Raw genomic sequence first — 23,161 nt, 5'->3', positions numbered from 1 at the left:
ATTTATATAATAATAGATTACTTTATGGGTGCTACGGTGATTAGTGTTACTGAATGATTTGCCCTCGTTTTCTATCGACAACAAGTTTACATATTTTAAGAACAATTTGGTGTTAATTTGTAAGCAGTCTTCTTAAAGGAAATTCGCTTGTTTTTAGAAAATTGAATATGAACATTTATATTGATGTTTAATGTACCTATTTTTATATACAATTTAAAAGTATCTATAATATTAAATTTGAAACAAACTAAAGTAATCTGTCTTTTAAATCGCACCTTTGCTATTTTTTTTTCTCAGGAACAACTAGGCGAAGGCTTGGCGCTGGAAGCAGAGAAGGCATTATGCGCGCTCCTGTGTTTCAGTACAGACAAGTTCATAAGGATCAAATTCATTGAAGGATGCTTGGATAATCTTGCCAATCACAGGTAAGTAAATAACCTAAATTATACTGCTATACGAAATTCAACCTTAACGTTAAGCAACAACGTTTTATATAGATTGTGCTATTGTGTGAGATGATAACAAAGATTATATTGTTCTACGAAAGTCAACCTTAAAGTTAAAGAAACTAGGTTTCTTTTAGATTGTGCAAGTTCAAGTGAAATGTTAGTAAATTATTGCGTTCTCTTTTGCTTTAGATCCGTGGCTGTGTCTCTTCGGTTGCTACCGAAGTTGTTCTCGTCGTTCCAACAGTTACGGGGCATGGATATGCATCAGGTAAGTTGGCTTAGATTGCTCTGCCAGTAATAGTGCCTGTATGTTGTGTATGTATTACAGGGCATGTATTTAAAGATGTGTCCGATATTTGGATGATTAAAATGAGCAATTCAGCCGGTATGTTATTTTTTCTACGTATGTACACCGATTACCTTGAGGTTTATTGACCGATTTGCGTTATTCCTTTTTTGTTTGACGCGGATTAGCTGAAAATTTCGAAGATATACTTTAAAATTAGAGTTTACAATCGCTTCAAGAAGAATAGAATATATAATATTTTTATTTTTTCTTCCTCCTGAAACACCTTTATGACTTACAGACATAAGATCCATACTAAATGTAAAAAATCTAAATTCTGTTTTTAAATAATCAAATCTACCAAGTCAAACAGGTTACAGAGACTGGCTGTTAACAAGCAAACATCGACCCAATGTTGATTATAATAGAGCTTACTTTACCATATCGTCTGTGACTTAAATAATTTAATTTGGTACTACAGGTGGTAATGTGGGCGGAGCGCGAGCGTGGAATGATGCGTCTGTTCCTGGAGGACCTGCGCCACTACATGAGCTCGGTGCGCGCGGCCGAGCACGGCGCGCACGGGCACGGCGCGCACGCGCAGCACTCGCAGCACGCGCCGCACTCGCACGCGGCGCACGCGCAGCACTACGCGCACATCACCGAGCTCACCGTGCGCCTGCACTTCCTCACTGCCATCTTCTCTCCGGTCGGATCTCCGCAACATTTTAGGTAAGAGGCTACAACTTTAAAACATTGCCATTTTAAGCAACAAAAATTGGGCCAGTCCGCCTTTGTCGGTCATATTATTATCAGACAAGAAGATTTCTTGTTATATATAGGCAACCACGGCGATAAAAAGATTAAAGATAAGGAATGGGCACATAATATCCATTTTAAAAGATACTATACACTTTGGTTAGCCTTTGTTCAGCAGTGGATGTCTCTCGTCTCTCAGCTGATAATAATAATGATGATACACTTTAGTTTACATAATTACGTAGACTAGAGATGGCCTACGCACCGCAATTAGCACCTCCTGCACTGCTCAATCTAGATTGTAGTAGTAATAGAACCAATTGTCCCCCCCTCCTCCCGTAGACTGACGGTGGAGCAGGTGGAGGAGTTATGGCAGTGCCTGGTAGTCCGCGGCAGCAGCGAGTGCGCGGACTGCCTGTACTCCTGGCTGCTGTCCCACACCAAGTCGCCCGACCAGCACGCGCTCGGCCTCGACGCGCTGCGGTTCCTCTACGTCGAGAAAATGCCCACTTTGGATCCTGAGGTAAGCTCATATTTATACCCTTTTTTGCAAGTATGTATTGGACAAATAGTACAACAGACGGCAATAGACAACGTAATAGGTTACCGGGGCTCCAGCTCAAAACAGGAGAAGGAACGGGGTAGTTTTTAATCGGCGAAGTAGGGTGCGCACCGTCGCTTTTATGATTTTCCCAATCGAAAAAAAAAACGGTTTTCAAAAAATATTGCAAAGACTGTTGTTATTAATTTGTATTGACTGTTGGAAAATTAACATGTTTTAAAGTCTTCACTCCCTATAACATGGGACTTATTTAACATTAATGGTGTAAAATATATGTACATTGTATAACGGCATTACGTGCCGTAATGTGCACCTCTGCCTACCCCTGTGTACTTGCCAAATTAATAATTTCACATGAAAACCAATGATTTGACAATAAATCAATAATGAACAAAAATACTTATATTTAGAGCTAAAATTCTGAAATTAACTTCACTGCCTATTACAAGGGACTAACACAAATGGTATAAATGGGTGCACATTGTGTAGCGGCCAGTACGTACCGTAATGCTGGTGCCTCTGCCTACCCCTTTAGGGATAAAAGGTGTGACGTTGGTTTTTTAGACGACACGACCACCAATAGCTAATGTTCATTTAAATGATGTCAATTAAAACATCACCTATGCTCCGCAGACAATCAGCATAATGGGTCTAAGCCTGTACCAGCAGCTGTGCAACCTGGCGCGCATGGCGCTGGGCACCGGGGACTCGAGGGACGCCGCCCATCCGCATACACTCGCCATGGACCATCTGTGGAAGATCGCGCTACGGGCCAATAGCACTGGTAATGTTTTAAATACATTTGTGGGTCTAATGCCCGTTTCCAGCAACCTTTCTTAAGCTTTAAGTGACCCCTATGTAAGATAGGTAATACTTAACAACATTTTCAATTGAATTGATATGGGCCTTCGTTGCCTGATGTAAATTAATAAAAAATTTAATAAGTGACAGATGACAGAAGTCGCACATAGACTATATCGACGAGCAAATTAACGGATGACGTCATAAATTTCATGCATGTGAAGTTTACATGCGAATTAACATGGATAGGAAATCCCAACGAACAATATTTGGGCATAAAGCCCGCCAGGCATGATCACCTCGCCTGTTCGGAGGATCCTCCTTTTATTATGGAACTTTACTCTCTGTTCTCTAAAAGTGATTAGGTGTCGCTATATAATACTTAGTTGGGGGTAGCACCGATAGATTTACATTTTCTTATTAAGATGAAAACAGGGCGTTTGTATACGTAAATAATCCATTCCAGATGTATCAATGGGCGCAATACAATACCTAAACAGTTACTACATGGGTCAGCAATTACAACAAGAAGACGACTTTGTAGCTAAATGCATGTTCCATTTATCTTCTGCTGCTGAGCGACTGATCAGTAAGAAACAGAAGGCGGACGGAGAAGGAACGTCGACGTCACAGATATGCGAACAAGACGTTAAAGAAGAGAAGACTGTAGACAAGCAGAATATTTACGAACATATGACTGAGGAAGCTGCGCTACAGTGCATCCAGAGGGCGCTGTTGTTGTTGAAGACGCATCTTGATACTTTTAAAAGGAGGTTTGTTGTTTTTTGTTCTGTTTTTTTGTTAGTTGTAAAGAATAGTTTTGTAAAATGTATTCCATGACTTTTTCACTCTGAAGCGTGTATTTTAATTCGTAAATGATGTTTGTGTTAAAAAAATAGGTTATATAGAATTTAAATATGTAGGAACGATTTTATTGTTGTATCAATATTGTAAGTATCAAAAAATAATGAGCTAAAATTGGAACTGAAAAACAAAAATAACAATAAGGAGAAACTAGAGTTCGATAGGGGAATGTAGAAATCTTAGTATTTTGCGGCAAAAAGTAGGAATCTCAATGCAATGAACGGAAATAGTTTACGACTGCACAGTTGGCGTGGTGGCTGGGGAACTGGTTCCGTGGAATGTGTGGATGGAACAACCCTTTGTACCTGTTCCATAAATTATGTTGTTCTGCGTCGCGGTGTCATGTATATGTAAAATTGATTAATATAGGGTAGAAAATTGTAGTGTGGAAGACAATGTTTGTTAAATAAAATTGTATCCCCCAGGTACGCGTACCACCTGCGGCGCTGGACGCTGGCGGAGACGGGCGCGTGGGAGGGCTGCGTGCGCGGCGGGGGGGGCACGGTGCGCGTGACGCTGCAGCCGGCCGGCGCCGGGCCGCGCGCCGCGCTGCACCTGCACCAACACGACCTCGTCGCGCATCTGCGCGCGCACGTGCACGTCTGGTGGGAGAAACAGGTACGGCCTAGTACTTTATACACTACTTTTTTCACACTTTTCACACTTTATACACTACGGAACTATAGTAAATCACACACCCCAACCTATCGTAAAAAATCAGTAACCACATTATATGTCTATAAAATCAGTAACCGCACGAAAATCTGTCTGACATCGGCAAAATCGGGTTTCTATTATCGTAACTTTGACCCAAATTCTATTAGCAATAGGAATCTAAAACAAAGCGTATATTCGTTTGTCATTAGTCAAAAAGTTTAATTTTTATCAACCAGTTTGAGGCTTTCAATAAATCACCACGAGTTTAAAAGACAATAAACTTCCGCAAATTATGGTTACAACTTTACGACTTACCATATAAAACATGTTTAGAAGATTGACTTTACTATTATAAATTGACAGATTCAAGGCGAGGAAGGAGTGACCGCGCTGTCGACAGACGGACCGCTGCGCATGATCACGCAAGGACAGGAGCTTACCATTGACTACGATGAGAGGACTCTATACGATATGGGTTTTAAGGATAATCAGGTGAGTAAACAAATTATATGTTTTATTAACGGCTTTGTCTAGTTAGGAATGAGTTTGTCCCATAAAAACTTAATCGGGTAACTAACATTAAAAAACAACTGATTTTAACTAGAAAGTCATGGTTCACCCACGTACGTAATGGAGAAAAGTTCTACTAGTTTCGAGTCACAGAGGGATTCTTCATCAATATCAGCATGCACAGACGTCGCGCCTAGTGACTGTGTGTGACTCGAAACTAGTAGAGCTTTCCACCATTAATGTACGTAAGCATACCGTGATATTATTGTGTAGTATGTCTCACGATAGTTATTGTAAAAACTGATATTATCTTCTGTCCATCAGCTATTCCTAGCACTACAAGTAATACAGTGAATATTACTAAAATGCGAGTGTCGTGTCACAGTTGGTGTTCGTGTCGGTGGGCGTGGGCGGTCGCGGCGCGTGGGCGGAGTGGCCGTCGGCGCAGCCGGCCCCGGCGCGGGCCCGTCTGCCCACCAGCCTGCTCCTCGACCCCACCTACTTCCACCATCTCTTCACGCTCATGCAGGCGCTGGGGCAGATGAAGGAGCCCGGCGCGAATGGGGTAAGGAAACGAGTATTGTTATTTGATATCTCTGATAGATATAGTTAGTTTAGTCTTCCAGAAGGTACATTACATAATTTAGAAAAGTGTATTTAAGTTATAAAAACAAAACAAAGAAATAAAATGCGTTTAAAATATTTCGATACTCGTATGAATGGTGATCACTAAACTATGGGATTATTTCGCGGATATTGAACAGTTTTTACGTCACTGCAAATGGTTTATTCTGTTTCTTTTGTATCCACCATAAATAAACATTCAGAACTTTAGTATTATTTCTGAAATTCTAATAAATCATTGGTACTTCATTGGTACTTATTTTCTCATCAGGAACTAGTAATGCACACAAAAGCGCAGCTACTATCCCGTCGAGTATGGGACATACTGCAAGCGGTGCCAAACAACCCGACGTTACTGGAAGCCTTTCAAAACCCATCAGAGAGCAAGCTACCAGAACTACTTGACCCCACCAGCCCACAAAAGCTCATGTATTCCCTCCACATTATTGACAAGCTGAGCTCAAATAATAGTGGTGCGACGAATGTGAAAGAGAATACAGTGAGCACGCTCAGCCCGCTGGTGACAAATGATAAGAATGAGGAAGAAAAGGCTGCCGTAGAGAATTGGAACGAATTATTTATTAAAAAGGGAGGTTTAAGACTGCTATATGATATTATGATGTCCGGTGAGTGATTGCTTTACTTTCAATTATATATTTATTAGATCCTCTTTTACATTTCCCTGCATCAGCCATGCTACTACATCGGGTTTTTATTTTTCAGCAATTCATTGGAAATTCTGTTCCACTGCCATTCCTTTATTACAAACTTTAACCTACATTAATAGTTTATTTGAACCATTATTCAATTTAATTATTACTATTTTCCGTTTTCCAACGAGATGATTTGACAAGATACTCGATTTGAATACTAAACCGAAAAACATAATAATTAATTTAAGTTGTCTCACGAAAAAAGTACATACTTCATTTGAATATAAGTATTGCCATTGATGCTGTATGTGTGTGTAAATCAATAAGAAACAACATTGAATTTACTCAAGTATTCAATAAGTTTCCGTGTATTGCAGGAGTGTTACAACGGAACGACGACACGGAGTGGCGCCAGGACTGCCTGGCCCTGCTGCTGCAGCTGCTGTGTAGGATCGGGACCCTGCCCTCCACCGACCCGGCGCAGACGCCCAAGTTGCATCCGGTGAGTTGCACACAGTTGCAATTTAATGCATTATAATAAAATTAGGATGAATAACAATAATTGATAACAGATTAATTAGATTAGATACAGTCTTGTAGATTATTTAAAATTTAAATTTTAGACATGAAGATATATCGATTTGGAATATCACGTGACGTTACTTCTTGGTATATTTTATACGTAGTAATGACGTATTAATTTGTTCCCATTCCTAAACTTTGATTAGTTTTTTCGAATTATTGTTATCGTATATAAAAAAAAAAAATGAGTCTATAATTTTTGAATACCGAACTGACGGACTAAATAGATGTTTAATGTTCATATCCCGTGATCATCCCTGTAAGGATGGATAACAAACATTCTGGGATAGTATTTAAAAAAAATATATAACAAATGTATTGGTATGTCCCCAGTCGTTACTGTCGCTGATGAGCGTGGAGGAGACGACGGAGCGCCTGATATCGATCCTGTGCGAGGCGGCCACGCTCAAGGAACCCACCACCTACAAGACTGGCTTCTGGGGGAGGGCACAGGTATGTACACACTTGTACCCAGTGGGAGGGACTTTACGATATGTACCTTTAACACGTTGACTGTCCGTGCATTACATGTAATGCAATGTTGATCTGGCTGTGACGTCCATGCATTATATGCAATGCATTAGTCAGTGGCAACTGAACTGTCTTTACTGCGCTGGACGTGTGAGCTAGAACTTTGAATTTTCTAGGGACGTATGAACAAAGACTTCAAGTGTCTTATTTGTTCCGTCGAAATTTTGTACATTTTAAATCAGTAGAATATTTTAAGTTCCATTGAACGTACTACGAGATTATCCATAATAGATGGAACAGTCAACATGTTAAGTATGTATGGAATGTAATGTAATGTTATATGTTCCCAGGTGGTGCAGCACGCGATGCGTATGTGCGTGTGGTGGGCCCGCGGCGGCGGGGACGCCGTGGCGCTGGCCTGGTCGCTGCGCCGCGCCGCGCCCCGGCTACTGCTGGACGACGCCGACCCCGCCGTATGTACATCTTATACTTACAAGCACACTTATATAAATAAACATATGTTCATTGTAATTGGAAAGACTTATGCCCGAATACTCAAACGCTACTCAATTTTAAGACGTTCTCAAATGTAGTACTGTCACTATCAATTCTTTATAAAATGACAGAGATAGCACGATATTTAAGTACAACTTAAAATTGAGTAGCGTTTGAGTATTGGGGCGTAAAACAACTATTTACATTATATTATAGATGTTGAAACAACTACAGTCTTTACAGCTCAGCTATTAAGGGGTCATAATATACGATAGTTGATGGTAGCGCTATCATAGCATAACCCACACAAAATTTTATTGTGTGATATGATCAATATCGTTTTTCTACAATAATCATTCCAGAGTTAACTGACGCTGACCTTGATACCATGTTCCAACCTCCTCTATGTAAATCATATATGATAATCAAAAACCTTAAGTGTGGGAGAGCCATGCTTCAGCACGAATGGGCTGGCTCGACCGGAAACAGCCTCGGCCTCACAGAAAACCGACGTGAAACAACGCTTTCATAAAAGAAACCTTGTAAAATAGTAACAAGGAATGTTCTGTCCACAGGTCCGTCGCGAGGCGGGGTCGGCCCTGTACCGGCTGTGCGCGGGCGGCGAGGTGGCGGTGCTGGCGCCGCTGCTGCAGCTGCTCCTGCAGCACCTGCCGCGCGCCGCAGACATGCGGCCCCACCACACTCACCATCCGCACCACCACCACGATGTATGTATTACACATGCCATAGTTGGACTATTTTCAATTATTGCTGAAAATAAATTTATAGTTATACTAAGACTGAACTGCACGATTGGTGCCATTAGCAACTGGCTGTGTAATGTATCGCGGGCCCGAAAATCGTCTACCCGATGTCAGAAGTCATCGTTTTTCACGGACGAAGTCGCGGGTAAAAACTAAATCAAGAATATAAAGAATATACCTGTATTCTTATACCTACCAGGATCATTTGTTTAAAAAGATAATTACGCCCTTGTTTATATTGAAACACGTTACTCATTATTGTATAAGTAATATTATGTATTTTAATATTTGTTCTTTGCTGGCAGGTTGCACATCATCACGCGGAAGAAGGCAAAGAGCCTTACGGACCAGCTTGTCGAGACTATTTCTGGCTCGTTTGCAGGCTCATAGACGGCTTGCCGGAAGACTTCTTCAAAGGTAGGCTTCCGTTTTAATAACCCATTCTAAAGTCCGTCAATTTTATCGCCACTTTAATTTAACATTATCAGTTTGGTTTTAGCAGTAAGCTGTGTAAATTCTACCTTCCACGTAGATACAAATTTACGGAGCTGCGGACAACGTAAAAGGTTACCGGGGCTCCGGCTCAAAGCAGGAGAAGGAACGGGGTGGTTTTTAGTCAGTAAGAGTCTGACACTCCCTCCCGCCTTACCCAAGGCGGGAGAAGTCATTGGATGATTTTCCCCCACAAAAAAATAAAAATGTAGATACAAATTTACTGTACTTAATGACAATATCCTTTTCTTTCAAAACATGAATAATATTCTATCTTTTTTTGTATTGTTGTAAGCACTGTATTTGTTTTTATCCTACAGAGGGTGCAACATCAGAAGACAGTGGCGCCCCCGATCTAAACGAGCTCTGTGAACAAATACGCGCGTCGTTAGAAAAACGCGAGATAATAGAACGTAGGACTGAACCGTGTTCGCCTGACGACGGACTGTTCGGTCAGCTCAGCTTACTCACACACTTGCTCAAACACCCACTGCGGTTCAAGATGTCCGATCAAGGAACTAGGACTTTGGAGATGGTGAGTTTTTGTACATAGATGAACTGATTTTATAAGCAATATGTAGCAAGCAATCATGTTAAAATATTTCTTATTTGACCGATTTTGATGCGCAAAGGTGAGTTTTTGTAGATAGATGAGCTGATTTTATAAGCAATCATGTTAAAATATGGTGTCAAAATATGTCTTATTTAACCAATGTTGATGCGCAAGTATGCGCACTTTGCGCAATAACATAACAGTTTGCGCAAATATGTTCATTAACAAATGTAAAATTTTACATTTTTTATTTCTCAATTAATTAATCTTAACGTTTTTGTACAGGTATTCGGCTTCCTATTCGATGTACCTAACCCGGAAAACCGCAACCTGCCGAAGTGTAAGTCACAGAAGTCTCGCTCGGCCGCTTACGACCTACTAGTGGAGCTAGTACGGGGTGCTCCCGACAACTACATGGTGCTACACAATAAACTCATGGAACATCATAAACCTGGTAAGTAAAACAGTGATGTAAAATGGTTCGTTTGAATGGTATAGTCGGAGCTAGGCTATTTGTCATAGAAGGGTAGGAGTTATGTCAAGTATTCGATGGTCATTTAAGATTATAACCCATGTTAAGCAATTACATTACACTGTTCAACAGTTTTATCGAAAGTACTGTCCATTCAGAACTAAGAATCTGTTTTAGAAATAAGACTGTATTTTAACAATATATTCATACTTTCTTTTATGCATGACTACTTGCAAACACATAACACCAACAACTCAACATGATTTATCTATCAAAAAACTAATGTAGTTTCTTGTTCATTCTACTTCATTTGAAGCTCCACTTTGGAACGAGCACCTAGCTTAACTAACGGACAGACTGACAAACTATTATTTATTTATTTCTTTGTGTACGTTTCAAAAGTTCCTAAGTATATTATGGTTTAATTGGAATTAAAAAAATTAAAAAACGAGTACAGTAAAACGGGGTGAATAGGGATTGAGAGGCGAATAGGGACAGAAGAGGGGTGAATAGATACTATGAAGAATTTCCCTATACCTATTCACCTCTCTTCTGTCCCTATTTACCTCTCGATCCCTATTCACCCCGTTTTACGGTAGCTATCCTACTAACATGTGTATGCTAAGGCTACTGTTTGGCCGCAGGTCCTCAATCGTCGTACCCGTGGGACTACTGGCCGGCGGAGGAGTCCCGGTCGGAGTGCGGGTACGTGGGGCTGACGAACCTGGGCGCCACGTGCTACATGGCGTCCTGCATGCAGCACCTGTACATGATGCCGCAGGCGCGCGCCGCGCTGCTGCAGGCAGACCCCGCCGCCAGCAGGCACTCCGCCACGCTGCACGAGATGCAGAGGATGTTCGCTTATCTTATGGTCAGTTTTTTTTTTATGGAAAAAGCGTCTGCTCGTTTGCTACCTAGCTCGTTTGCTACCTAGCACCTGCTACCTAGCAAACGAGCTGACGTGTCACTTGATGGTAATCGATCAGCGCCGCCCATGGACCACCAGACGCAACACCATTGCACAAAGTTGATGGTTTTTGTAAAGAATTAATCTCATAGTTGCGCAAGAGTAAGTCTGTACTAAGCGCCGTCATTGTGATGTTGATTTAGTAAGAAGAATAATTCTTATGTGAAAAATGATTTCTATAAGTACCATCATATTATTGTTTTCTTTGACTTCCTTTTTCTTGAAGTAATAAATTGATTTGATTGTTTTGGCTAAATTGTTTGATACTTGGCAAAATCTTCTCAAACTAACTTTAGAACACTAATGTTCACCACCAAACTATCAACTTTGTCCTCCTACATATATTTTCTTGTTACAAATATAATCTTTTTATCCTGCAGGAAAGCGAGCGCAAAGCGTACAACCCTCGCAGTTTCTGCAAGGTGTACCAGATGGACCACCAGCCCCTGAACACGGGGGAGCAGAAGGACATGGCGGAGTTCTTCATAGACCTGGTCTCCAAGCTGGAGGAGATGACGCCCGAGCTCAAGAAACTAGTCAAGACTTTGTTCTGTGGAGTGCTCAGCAATAATGTTGTGTCATTGGTGAGTCTTGAATGTGTAATAATTGAATTTTGTTTTATTTTAATGATGCACTTTGTTAGATCAATCTTCAAATTGGATTATTAAGGACAGTTTTTTGAAGGAAACCTTTGTCATTTTTGATTTTAAGATTTTAACAACTTTGTATACTGTTATTATTTTTGATACGTAAATCCCTCCCTCTCCCAAATACAAAACCGTTTTACATTTTAACATCCCGTTTACGAACGCTTGCATGTGTAAGTAAGGTTACCAAAGGCCCATTTCCTACACCCCCTCCCCAAAAACCAGAACGCACACTCCTCTGATATCGCAGACGGCACTGATTGATCTAAAATGTTGCAACGTCTGTAAAAAGTCGTCAAGTCTTTAAGCACTATAATAATTTTGTGACCATCATATATGTACACTTAGTTCAATAAACGCTTTGACTAGGACTTTGATCAGTAGTCTACTGTTACACCCCCTACCCCATAAAAATCATAAATTTTCTTGTGTTATAACATGGTGTATTTTCCCCAGGACTGTCCGCACGTGTCCCGTACGCTGGAGGAGTTCTACACGGTGCGGTGCCAGGTGGCGGACATGCGCAACCTGCACCAGTCCCTGGACGAGGTCACCGTCAAGGACACGCTCGAGGGGGACAACTGCTACACCTGCTCGCACTGCTCCGCTAAAGTGCGCGCTGAGAAACGGTAATGGATTTTTCTATGAACTTAAAGTTATTATGTCGAGGATGTACTTTATTTTTCTGATATTATACTCAGTATGACTAACCGTACTGTTCATGAACACGTTTGAAACTCCTTACGCTTTTAGCCGCCCCCGTAATTGTAAAAAGTGGCCACTTTTCCAATGTAATATGTAACTACAGTACAAGTGCTATGGCAAAAGCGACAAGCGATACAAACCGCCTAGGCGGTCAACCGCTTGTTCATAAGGGGATTGATTGACTCGCTTAATTTTAATAGCTCAATATTTACACAATATTTGTAGCTGAACTCAACACACATTAAACACCCCATAACCCATTATTATTCAAATATTCACAATCACAATCACCTATATTATTTCATCAATTTACTATGCCAAAAACATTAAACATTAAACGTTTTATAAATGTTTGCCTTTGTCTTTCGTTACAGGGCGTGTTTCAAGAAGCTCCCGCGCATTCTGTGTTTCAACACGATGCGCTATACGTTCAACATGTTGACTATGCTGAAGGAGAAAGTCAACACGCACTTCTCATTCCCCATGCGACTAGACATGTCCGGTTATGTCGAGAAACATCTTATGCCGGCGCAGTATCAAGGTAAATACATTATTTGTATGATTTAAATAGGGATGATGACGGGGTATGAGAATTAAAAATCTATTTAGTCCGTCAGTTAGGTTATGAAAAAATATTTGACACGTATTTTTTATTTTGTCGTATAAGATTACAATTCTTAGATAAAACTAATAAAAGTTTATAAATACGTAATTTTTACGAATAAAACGTACCCAGAAGTGACGTCACGCAAATTTCGAATCAATATATCTTCGAAAGTATTTGTTTCCGTAAGAAAATAAAAAATACAAGACAAACATTAAAATAATAATTAGTCATCTACACTATTCGCTTATCGCTAAAAAAGTTCGTAAGCAAAAATAAATAATTATGTTATTCATCTTTGAATGTTTGATGTTGCAGAGGAGAAAAATAAGTTAGCAGAAAAGAAAGAAGGTGACGCCAGTCCTACTGCTGCGGAAGTAGAAGATAATTCAGAATTTGAAGAGCATTATGAGTAAGTTTACTTCTTTTCATACAAATAGTGCTTTTTAGTATACTTTGCTGAAAGTGCTTCTAGGTAAGCGTGCTTTATCTTCGAACACATCATCGCTTCCCATCAGATGAAGATAGTGGTCAAACGCGAGACTATCAGCAAAAAAAAAAAATTTATTGTTTTTATTTTCTGTTTATAAATATAACATTTGTCCATCATCTGCTAAACCTGTGACTATTTCCTAATTTGCGCTTATTTTTTTTTACAACATGCGCAAACTGCGTGCGTTAAGGGGCCACTGATATTATACTTTTGTCGTCTATTCACCTCGTTGATGCTGTCGGTCGCTTCTTACCGGCCTATCTAGAAGTTATCGAGGGCGACCTATGTTTAGCAGTGGACATTCTGTAGCTGATATGATGAATACTTCCTCCCCCCAGATACGAGTTGATAGGCGTGACGGTGCACACGGGCACGGCGGACGGCGGGCACTACTACTCGTTCATCCGCGACCGCGAGCACGACCACCACGACCGCTGGCTGCTCTTCAACGACGCGGAGGTCAAACCATTCGACCCCGCGCACATCGCCGCCGAGTGCTTCGGCGGGGAGATGACTGTACGTACTATATATTCATTGTAACACTATTACGTGTATAGAATTTAATAAAATTCATATTGAAGACTTTGACTGCCAACAAAAATCTGTTGAAGGCAAATCCTCTAGCGCCGGTCACTTTTGTCCCCCATGGCGTTGAATGTGTTAAACGGTGACTTATTGAGACTACTGTTTTTTAAATACTCAAATGCTACTTAGTTTTAAGACACTCAAAAATATTTTTCACAAATATTTGTAAAAAGACTGAGATAGCGCCATATTTAAGCATATGTTAAAATTGAGCACCAATTCAATCCTCGAATGTAACACTTAAGTGTATAAGTGAGGTTACTGAAAGTCCCTTCCCCAAAAGGCTTCAACAAACAATTGGATTCACTTGGTATTGTGTTGTTCTTGGGCAGCATCAATTTGTTAACATCAGATTGCAGACAGCCGGCCTACCACCCTATTTTTTAAAAATACTGTATAATGGAAAATACATCATTATCAGGCTTCGGTTTATCATAGTATAAGATAGATTTGTTTTTTTTTCTACATTTCAGAGTAAGACGTACGATTCAGTGACGGACAAGTTCATGGACTTTTCGTTCGAGAAGACGAACAGTGCGTACATGTTGTTCTACGAGTGGAGCCCGCCGCGCAGTCACCGGGGCTCCGACTGTGGACTGCAGGAAGAGGCACAGGTACCACAAATACAATAATCATTTATTCATCATCATCATCAGCCGAAAGACGTCCTCTGCTGAACAAAGATTAATAGAAAACAAAAATTATTACCTAAAAGCTATTGTATAACCAAATCAATTACAATACTTAGGGGAGTCATTTATTAAATAGTTATCCTAACGGTTTACTCATGTTAATGTTTGACGAGTTAACTCGATTCGTTTCAAGTCACATTCAGGGCTCATAGTTAGTAGTAGTCACGAGAAACGATACGGTGAACGTCGCGCATCCAAATGAAATCATCACTATAATTCACGTGATCCTGAAAATCCAAAAAATATGATTCAATTGTTAATCAGTTGTTCAAAATTAAACCTTATCAATATACATTAAAGATCAAATTACACTAACACGCCCCATTCACAGTCGTCAACAGCAGAGGAGACTAGTCCGAGTTCGTCTGTGGAGCGAAGGAGTAGCGACTCGTCTCCCACCATCAAGTTGCCGCCGGACCTACTCAAGTGGATCTGGGACGACAACATGCAGTTTTTGCACGATAAGAACATATTCCAGCATGCTTATTTTACGTAAGTAGTAGTAGTACTTCTAAGAAAAAAAATAATTGTTTCGAAAAAATAAATAAACTGTTCTAAGAAAAAAGAAAATATAGCTCCAGTAAAGGCCAAGATTTCAAGATTGCCTTTCGATGACCTTTTTTATGATATAAGCCAGTAAACGAGCTGACGGGGTCACCTAAGTAAGCAATCGCCTTCGCCCATGAACACTTAAAACACCAGAGGCGTTAAATGCTTTGGAATGCAAGTGCTTTAGTGGTTAGGAATTGAAGGGTTGTTGGGGAATTGCCGGAACTGGGAACATTGGAAAGGGTAAATTTGGGCCTCCGATAACCTCATTTACACAACGAAAGTGTTTTTTCACGTCGTTTTCTGTGAGGCCATGGTATCATTCCAGTCAAGCCGAACCATTCATGCCGATGTATGGCTTTCCCACACTTTTTATCTAATAAATCATTTTAACTTATCTATAAAAAATATTAATTTCCCATGTTTTGTCCAGGTTTATGGGTCAGATGTGCAGTTCAGTGCCCCAGTCCTTGATGACGCTACGTCCCGAGGTCACTGAGGTGGCTGCCAGGCTGTCCACGTCGTTCTTCATCGAAACTTTCATTCACGCCAAGGAAAAGGTAAGTGAAGTGACCTTACCACCAAATATACAATTGTTTGATCATATAATGCCATTAAACTTCAATAATGCATATTGGTTTAGATAACATTACATTAAAAACATAAGTAAATAAAATTTATTTCAGTACCCTTAGTACGAGTTTAAAGAGAACGCGTTTGGCTCTCTGATTGGCCGGCTGGAATGAACCAACCTATTAGAGTGCCGAACGCGCTCTCGTTTCAATATCGTTAAACGTGAAACAAATTCGTACTAAGATCTCTGATCGAAAAATTACAAACGATAAAGTTAAATAATAACTAAAACAATAACTACTATTTTATTCATTTTGTACTTTTATTTATCACAGTTACCTAAACTTAAATTTAAAAAAATAATATAACAATGAAAGATTAGTATGATCTCGATAGTAATGCGAATGTATATTCTCAGCCAACAATGGTGTCGTGGGTGGAGTTGGTGACGAAGCAGTTCAACGCGTCGGCCGCGGCGTCCGAGTGGTTTCTAGGGCACATGGCGGACGACACCTGGTGGCCCATGCAAGTCAGTAACTCATTTATTCATATTTAATTACGTATCTATCTAGAAGTTTGAATTTTTGTGCTATAAAATGGTGGACTCCTGTGGCTAGTTGAATATTAGAAAGTACTGATATTAATTTGCTGCCTCACTGGTTATCTGCCTCATTGGTTTAGTGTTCGCAAGTGGGACTGCCGGACAAGGAGTCTCGGGTTCGATTCCCGGGCGGGCAAAGTATTACTGGGTTTTTTGTCGATTTATCGAAAAATTTCTCAATATATAGCACGGAGCCTGGAATTGTACCCAGTATATGGCAATAGGCTCACCCCTATTACATGGGACTTATAACACAAATGGTGAAAAATGGGTGTACATTGTATAGCGGCATTACGTGTCGTAATGTGCACCTCTGTTTACCCCTTTGGGGATAAAAGGCGTGACATTGCATCTGTCTTATCTTTATGGTTTAAATGCATGAAGTTTGGTATTATGTGCTATAGAAAGTTTGACTCCAGTGCTGTGGCTAGTTGAATATTACAATGATATTAATTTAATGTTGTATTGTTACAGGTGCTAATAAAATGTCCGAATCAAATGGTCCGGCAAATGTTTCAAAGACTTTGTATGCATGTAATACAGAGGCTCAGGTGAGTTCCATTCTGAAGCTACTATCTACCATTAGAACTTGAGACGGGATATTTGTTTGTTTATATCTATGAGTTTCCGATATTTCGGCACTGTTGCAAGCGCCATGATCACGGATGAAGTTAAAAAAAAAACCGAATATCTATTTTTTATTAGATTGTTTCGGGGATGCTCGACTTCTTTCGAGCCATACTGGGGCTCTTATGATTTAGACTAATCTACTATAGTGTTCGTTGTAGTATTAGATTAGTTTAAAGACTATCTGGTATATCCTTTACACACTTATTAAGACACTAGCTGACTCGGCAAACTTCGTACTGCCTCAAAAATATTGTTCTCAACTTTTAAACCTTACCTGAACTTCCACAAATAACTCAAAACCAAAATTAGCTAAATCGATCCAGCAGTTCTCGAGTTTTAGTGAGACTAACGAACAGCAATAGATTTTTATATAGAGATTAATGTGGTATACTGTTTGTTTTCAGATCTAGTCATTGTGCCTTATACCTGCAAGGCATGGAGGAGGGCGAGGACACCAGCAAGTTGGGGGAGGCTAGTTGTGTTACTAGGTTTATAAGGATGTTATTGTCATTGGTGAGTACAATATTATTTGGCACATTTTGGACGTAATTATTTCGCTTGAATATGATATTCACGAATAAATTATTAGATTGTCTGTCATTTCGTGAAAAAATCTTTTAGGATAAATGTTATTTCAACTTATTTCACGCCATTTAAACCTTTATCTAGTTGTCTTGTTGATGTGGTACCCAATAGACTGAATAGTAATGAAAATTATTTACTGTTTAAGCCAGACCTTATATAAAATATTCGGTTAAAAAAGTAATTTTAAGTCACATGGACTATTCGAGATAATCTCTACTATTTTCAAGTCACAATGGGACTCTTATACAACTAAAACCTCGTAAAGTATTCCTAAAATAGTACACATAAGTAAGCCATTATTTTTAATTGACTCTCGCCTTGTGTAGATGGAGAATGGCGCACGGTCTCACTTGCGTCACCTGACGGAGTACTTCAGCCTGCTGTACGAGTTCAGCAAGATGGGCGAGGAGGAGGGCAAGTTCATGCTGCGCATCAACGCCATCTCCAGCATGGTCAACTTCTACCTGGGACAGAACTCCGCCGCTGTCAGCTGTGTACGTAGTCACTATTTTCTTATCTATACTAATATTATAAAGCTGAAGAGTTTGTTTGTTTGTTTGAACGCGCTAATCTCCGGAACTACTGGTCCGAATTGAATAATTCTTTTTGTGTTGGATAGTGCATTTATCGAGGAAGGCTATAGGCTATAAAACATCACGCTACTATCAATAGGAACCGAGCAGAGCGGGTAAAACCGCGCGGAAGCAGCCAGTTTATTATATTTTATTACGTATTACGTACTAGTTACTTTCGCGCGGCTTCGCCCGCTGTGCTCGGTTCCTATTGATCGTAGCGTGATGATTTATAGCCTATAACCTTCCTCGATAAATGCGCTATCCAACACAAAAATAATTATTCAAATCGGACCAGTAGTTCCTGAGATTAGCGCGTTTAAACAAACAAACTCTTCAGCTTTATAATATTAGTATAGAAGTATAGATTCGCTGTCTTCATATCGTCATGCCTTTTTCCCATTGGGATACACTGAGACGATTGAAAACCAAATGGCGTGGTTTACGTGATATATCTTTTGTTTACTATAGTTTCCGCACTGATGCTTATTGCCCAACTGTTGAACTCAATGGGGCAGTGTTTGACTTATGAAGCTATTACTTGACAATTATAATACAGTGATTAACTAAATTTCAAAGTTTCTTATCGTGCAAAGCAAAGAAGTTAAGTGATTCGGAAGTGGAAGGAGTGATTCTTTAAAATCAATGTTTAGAAAAACGTTTGTTTAAACTTAACTATCTCCTTGTCTTACGCAGCAAACGGATTCCCCCACGGAGGAAGCGGGCGGCAGTGGCAGCGGTAGTACTACAGCTGAGAGTGGCGGGGACAAGCTCCGGCCCGGCGCGCTAGACAAGATGGTGGCGCTCGTCGCGGGACTCCTGGAGCGGTCCCGGGACGCTGCCGGACATCTAGCGCTGCTGGAGCCTGATGCCAGGGCGCTGCTGCATGCTAAGGTGACCTAAGAGCCTAAGACCTGAAGGCAATTTGCCTTCAAAATCATCATCATTAAGTTCTTGTCTGCCGGTATAAGAGACACAATAGAAAATACATTGTGTCTCGTTCCGTATCCGCGTTCCTACTACGGGTTAAACTGTATTCATATTGAAATGGTTTTTAGTCCGTTAGTGTTTGGTACTCCAACAGGCCTCACCCAGGGCGTGTGGGGACATTTTGAGGATTTTTCATTCCCAAGAAACCTTACGTGGAAGGTGTGATCAATACAGAAAGTAACAACTAAAACCTCAAAAAAGAACTTTATTTTCCTATTTTTTCATTATATGCTTAAGATTTTTTATTAATTTATGTTATATAATTCCAGGGGTTTCCATTTATCTACCAGCAGACGCGCGACTGTCTGAACCTGCAACAGACGCGGTCGCTGATATTCGCGCTGTGTCGCTGGAACGAGCCGCTCGCGCAGAAGATCGTCAACATGATCTTCCAGGCCATCGCTAAACATTCTGAGGTTTCATACATTCTCTACTGACTTTTTATTTGTTTCTTTACTAGACAAGTTCTCATCTACCGATATAATAGAAAGAAAGAAAAACATTTCACACGCAAAAAAACAAACAATGACAAGTAGGTACAGTTTATTTGACAATGTATGGATTTTATCTGCGATGAAATGAGACCAGTTCAGCATGTGCAAGACAGGGCCTTGTGCTGGTATACTACTGGTCCCAAATAGAAAACTCAAAGTATGGAATTACATCCTCCCTTTGATTTTTTGGCTCAAATCAAATTATGCCATCTTTCAAAACATTTTACTAAGTGGACATCTTTTCTGAACTCAGTTTTAGTGTTTTACTTCATATTGATTTATAAATACATTATTATTTTCACCTAAATCAATAGAATGTATAGGAGTATTTTTTAATAATATTTTTCTTTTATACTTGCAGAGCTGCGGACCATTTTTTAAGTTACTAACGCTGCTGGTGGAGGGCAGCGGCGGCGGCGCGGGCGCCACGGGCGGCCTGCCCTGCTTCACGCAGCTCGTGCTGGCGCGCCTCTGGGACGTCGCCGACGTCTGCCCGCACGCCGCGCTCGAGTGGCTGGCGCTGCAGGTACTGGGTCAAACATGGGTTTTTAGTAGATACATATTTGCTGTTCAAGTAAAACATTTACAAATTATTGTAATTTATCTTTTTTGATATTCTTGATGATATTAAAATTTACTGTACACTGGCTTTTGGCATTTAGGTGTAGTTATTACATCCTATTTCTTTTTTTTTTTTTTTTGAGTGTGGAAAATCATCCAATGACTTCTCCCGCCTTGGGCGGACTGACTAAAAACTACCCTGTTCCTTCTCATGCTTTTCGAGCCGAAGCCTCGGTAAATCTGCTAGGTAGTCTGCAGCTCCGGATAGTTATTACATCCTAAAATAATGATTTTTAAAGTGTATTTTTAGTGAAGATTTGATTATCCTGTGAAACTACCACTCACAAAGCAGATCATTGTAAACATCATAATCCGAATAATTTGCAGGTGCCCCGCAACAAGGCGGCGCACGCGTGGGCGCTGCGCACGGCGGAGCGCTGGCTGGAGGCGCAGCTGCTGGGCGCGGGCGCGGCGCGGGTGCGCGCGGCCGCGGCGCTGCTGCTGGTGGCGCTGGTGCCGTCGCAGCACTTCCGCGCGGGGTACGCGCGCGCGCGCCCGCCCGCGCCCGCGCCGCACCCCCACCACCCGCACCACCCGCACCACCCGCACGCCGCGCACGCCAACCACGCCAAGCTGCCCGATACCGCGCATCATACCCTACATCAGGTTACTATACTCATTTTCTAATGTTTCATGAAGTAAATATATTAAGGTAGGCCGGTAGACAATGGATTAGGTCTCAATGTACAAATTCCTTCAAATATAGTCACTGTTGACAACTATTTACATTTATATAATAAAGTGAAGGCTACTTCTTTACTACTTTAGGTAGTTATTTTGAAGTGATCAGAAAGGCTGTGATGGTTACTGGATACTAGTTGTACCGGCGGTGATTTTAATCGTCTGTCGAATACTGCAAATCATAGTTACCCCTATTACGTTCCAGGTGTACACGATGCTGCTGGGCAAGTTGAAGGCGGCCCGCAAGTACACCGACATAGCGGTGCACGGCACCATGAAGCTGACTGCCTACTTCGGAGTCATGTCTTACTGCGTCGTCAGCAGAGTTGAGAAACTCATGGTTAGTATACAGAAACTAATAATAAACGCTTTCTATAAGTATATGCCTTAGATGAGACTAAGCTTTGATGAAACTAATTAGGCATTAAAATCGACAAAAATTAAAATGATGATGACTTAAAATATCATATCATCACTTACCATCAGTACTGATGGTAAGTGATGATATGATGGAATGGTAAGTATTTTTGTACGAGTTTGCTTTACGTTCAACGTAATCGAAACGTGAGCCCGTTCTCCTCTCAGTACCCTTAGTACGAGTTCGCTTTATGTTTAAAGTAATCGGTACTGATAGATTGGTTCATGTAGTCAATCCGAGCGCCGAACGCGCTTTCGTTTCGATCTAGGTAAACGTAAAGCAAATTCGTACTAAGGGGTACAAGCAAGTTAGTTTACACTGGCCTATTAATTAAAAAAAAAAAGAATAAACTCATATAAATGGATAAACTTCTTGTTATGCTTACAAACAGGCTTCTAACGACAGCCATATATTTGTTGTACTCTACAATTTTATTACACTGCATCCTTTCAGTTCGGTCAATACTTCAACGACCTATGGGAGTTGTACCACCCTGCGATATCGGAGCCGTCAGTAGCGGTGCACCCCAACAAGCAGGCGCTGCTCACGTTCTGGCACGCCGTCTCAGTGGACTGCCCCGAGAACGTACAACTGGCGGTCGCCAACCAACGGCTCACCAAGCACATCGCCTTCAATTATATACTGTGAGTATTTTGTTCTCATGTTAACCTCTCGTATGCCGTTTATACTACAATAGAAAACACATTGTGTCTCGTGTGGATCCGCGTTCCGGCAAGCGTGGCATACGAAGGGTTAATATTCATGCCAACAGATCGTCTGTAGTTGTTTGGACTATTACCCTACATGTTTTATTAGGATAATGCACAAAAACCGACTTCGTCTGTCTATAACTAAGTTAGATGTAGAAGGCTAAAAAAAAATATTGTATTATATTTAATTTTGTTCCTAAACAATCGGTTAATAATATGATCAATAAGGAAAACATTAAAATTAGACACGAGTCTGTGTAGAAGAAAAAACTAGAACCCAGTACAGGTTTTGCATGATTGATTAAATTACGAGAGGTAAGAACCAAATCAAAATATCTGTTTAGTTTGCAACACGACGTTCTTTTTTTCTCACCCACACATAAATGCGTAGGTGTAGTAAACTCACGTATATGTCGATACTACATAAGCACCGACATAGCTTCGATAAAATCTCAGCATGACATTTCAATTATTTTTTAAAAAAAACATGTCACGGATATCAAATTCATATCTGTATTTTGATAACAATCTTGGAATCGTTTTAAAAATGTGTTTAATTTTAATCAAGTGGTGTGGTATTTCGACATGTTAGTCATCGGGGATATAGCTCAGTGGTAGAGCATTCGACTGCAGATCGAGAGGTCCCCGGTTCAAACCCGGGTGTCCCCTTCAAATCCTCTTTTTGTATTTTCTTTTCTATTGTTAGTAAAATGATTTTTTAACATTTTTCTATAATTTTTTTCTAATTTTAAGGAAATATTACGTCATTAAGATTTTGTCATTAATTTTTGAGCACAAAGGATTATGAATCCTTTTGGAATATAATATTAAAAAATTAAGTTAGTTTAGTCAGCCAAATATTTAAATTTCTTTTATGTTTTCTTTGCGATAAAATAATAAAACGCAAAATTTCAAAAATTGGGTCAAAGTCTGCACTATCAGACTTTTTATTATTTTCAACACTTATAACTTAATATATCACAAACTATGTGTGTCTATATTGTGTATGTAACATTTTATGAAGAAGTATTTAGTAGATAAAGCCTAAAA

General features: G+C 40.3%; 1 protein-coding gene and 1 non-coding gene across 4 annotated transcripts in view; both read left to right on the top strand.

Moving 5' to 3' along the window:
* The window catches only part of LOC118275880 (ubiquitin carboxyl-terminal hydrolase puf), a 38,481-nt gene that overhangs the window by 6,719 nt on the left and 8,601 nt on the right, over positions 1-23,161 (top strand). For all 3 annotated transcript variants that reach the window (XM_050695631.1, XM_050695632.1, XM_050695630.1), the window contains exons 13-48: positions 298-425; positions 639-717; positions 1,217-1,467; positions 1,837-2,017; positions 2,690-2,840; positions 3,324-3,630; positions 4,147-4,339; positions 4,742-4,870; positions 5,274-5,453; positions 5,784-6,138; positions 6,543-6,667; positions 7,081-7,200; positions 7,569-7,691; positions 8,289-8,441; positions 8,783-8,894; positions 9,290-9,504; positions 9,808-9,976; positions 10,639-10,865; positions 11,342-11,545; positions 12,065-12,237; positions 12,688-12,854; positions 13,236-13,329; positions 13,749-13,926; positions 14,469-14,609; positions 15,019-15,179; positions 15,670-15,796; positions 16,228-16,338; positions 16,885-16,961; positions 17,445-17,553; positions 17,952-18,119; positions 18,894-19,091; positions 19,457-19,603; positions 20,043-20,207; positions 20,630-20,908; positions 21,189-21,323; positions 21,855-22,045. In XM_050695631.1, coding sequence (XP_050551588.1) covers positions 298-425; positions 639-717; positions 1,217-1,467; positions 1,837-2,017; positions 2,690-2,840; positions 3,324-3,630; positions 4,147-4,339; positions 4,742-4,870; positions 5,274-5,453; positions 5,784-6,138; positions 6,543-6,667; positions 7,081-7,200; positions 7,569-7,691; positions 8,289-8,441; positions 8,783-8,894; positions 9,290-9,504; positions 9,808-9,976; positions 10,639-10,865; positions 11,342-11,545; positions 12,065-12,237; positions 12,688-12,854; positions 13,236-13,329; positions 13,749-13,926; positions 14,469-14,609; positions 15,019-15,179; positions 15,670-15,796; positions 16,228-16,338; positions 16,885-16,961; positions 17,445-17,553; positions 17,952-18,119; positions 18,894-19,091; positions 19,457-19,603; positions 20,043-20,207; positions 20,630-20,908; positions 21,189-21,323; positions 21,855-22,045 — 6,023 coding nt within the window. The remainder of the gene's footprint in view (positions 1-297; positions 426-638; positions 718-1,216; positions 1,468-1,836; positions 2,018-2,689; positions 2,841-3,323; positions 3,631-4,146; positions 4,340-4,741; positions 4,871-5,273; positions 5,454-5,783; positions 6,139-6,542; positions 6,668-7,080; positions 7,201-7,568; positions 7,692-8,288; positions 8,442-8,782; positions 8,895-9,289; positions 9,505-9,807; positions 9,977-10,638; positions 10,866-11,341; positions 11,546-12,064; positions 12,238-12,687; positions 12,855-13,235; positions 13,330-13,748; positions 13,927-14,468; positions 14,610-15,018; positions 15,180-15,669; positions 15,797-16,227; positions 16,339-16,884; positions 16,962-17,444; positions 17,554-17,951; positions 18,120-18,893; positions 19,092-19,456; positions 19,604-20,042; positions 20,208-20,629; positions 20,909-21,188; positions 21,324-21,854; positions 22,046-23,161) is intronic.
* Trnac-gca (transfer RNA cysteine (anticodon GCA)) lies at positions 22,709-22,780 on the top strand. The gene has a single exon. It is a non-coding gene; the product is annotated as a tRNA-Cys (tRNA).

Source organism: Spodoptera frugiperda, chromosome 8 (genome assembly GCF_023101765.2).
Source record: "Spodoptera frugiperda isolate SF20-4 chromosome 8, AGI-APGP_CSIRO_Sfru_2.0, whole genome shotgun sequence".
NCBI lineage: Eukaryota > Metazoa > Arthropoda > Insecta > Lepidoptera > Noctuidae > Spodoptera > Spodoptera frugiperda.
This window is presented reverse-complemented; position numbering and strand designations above follow the sequence as displayed.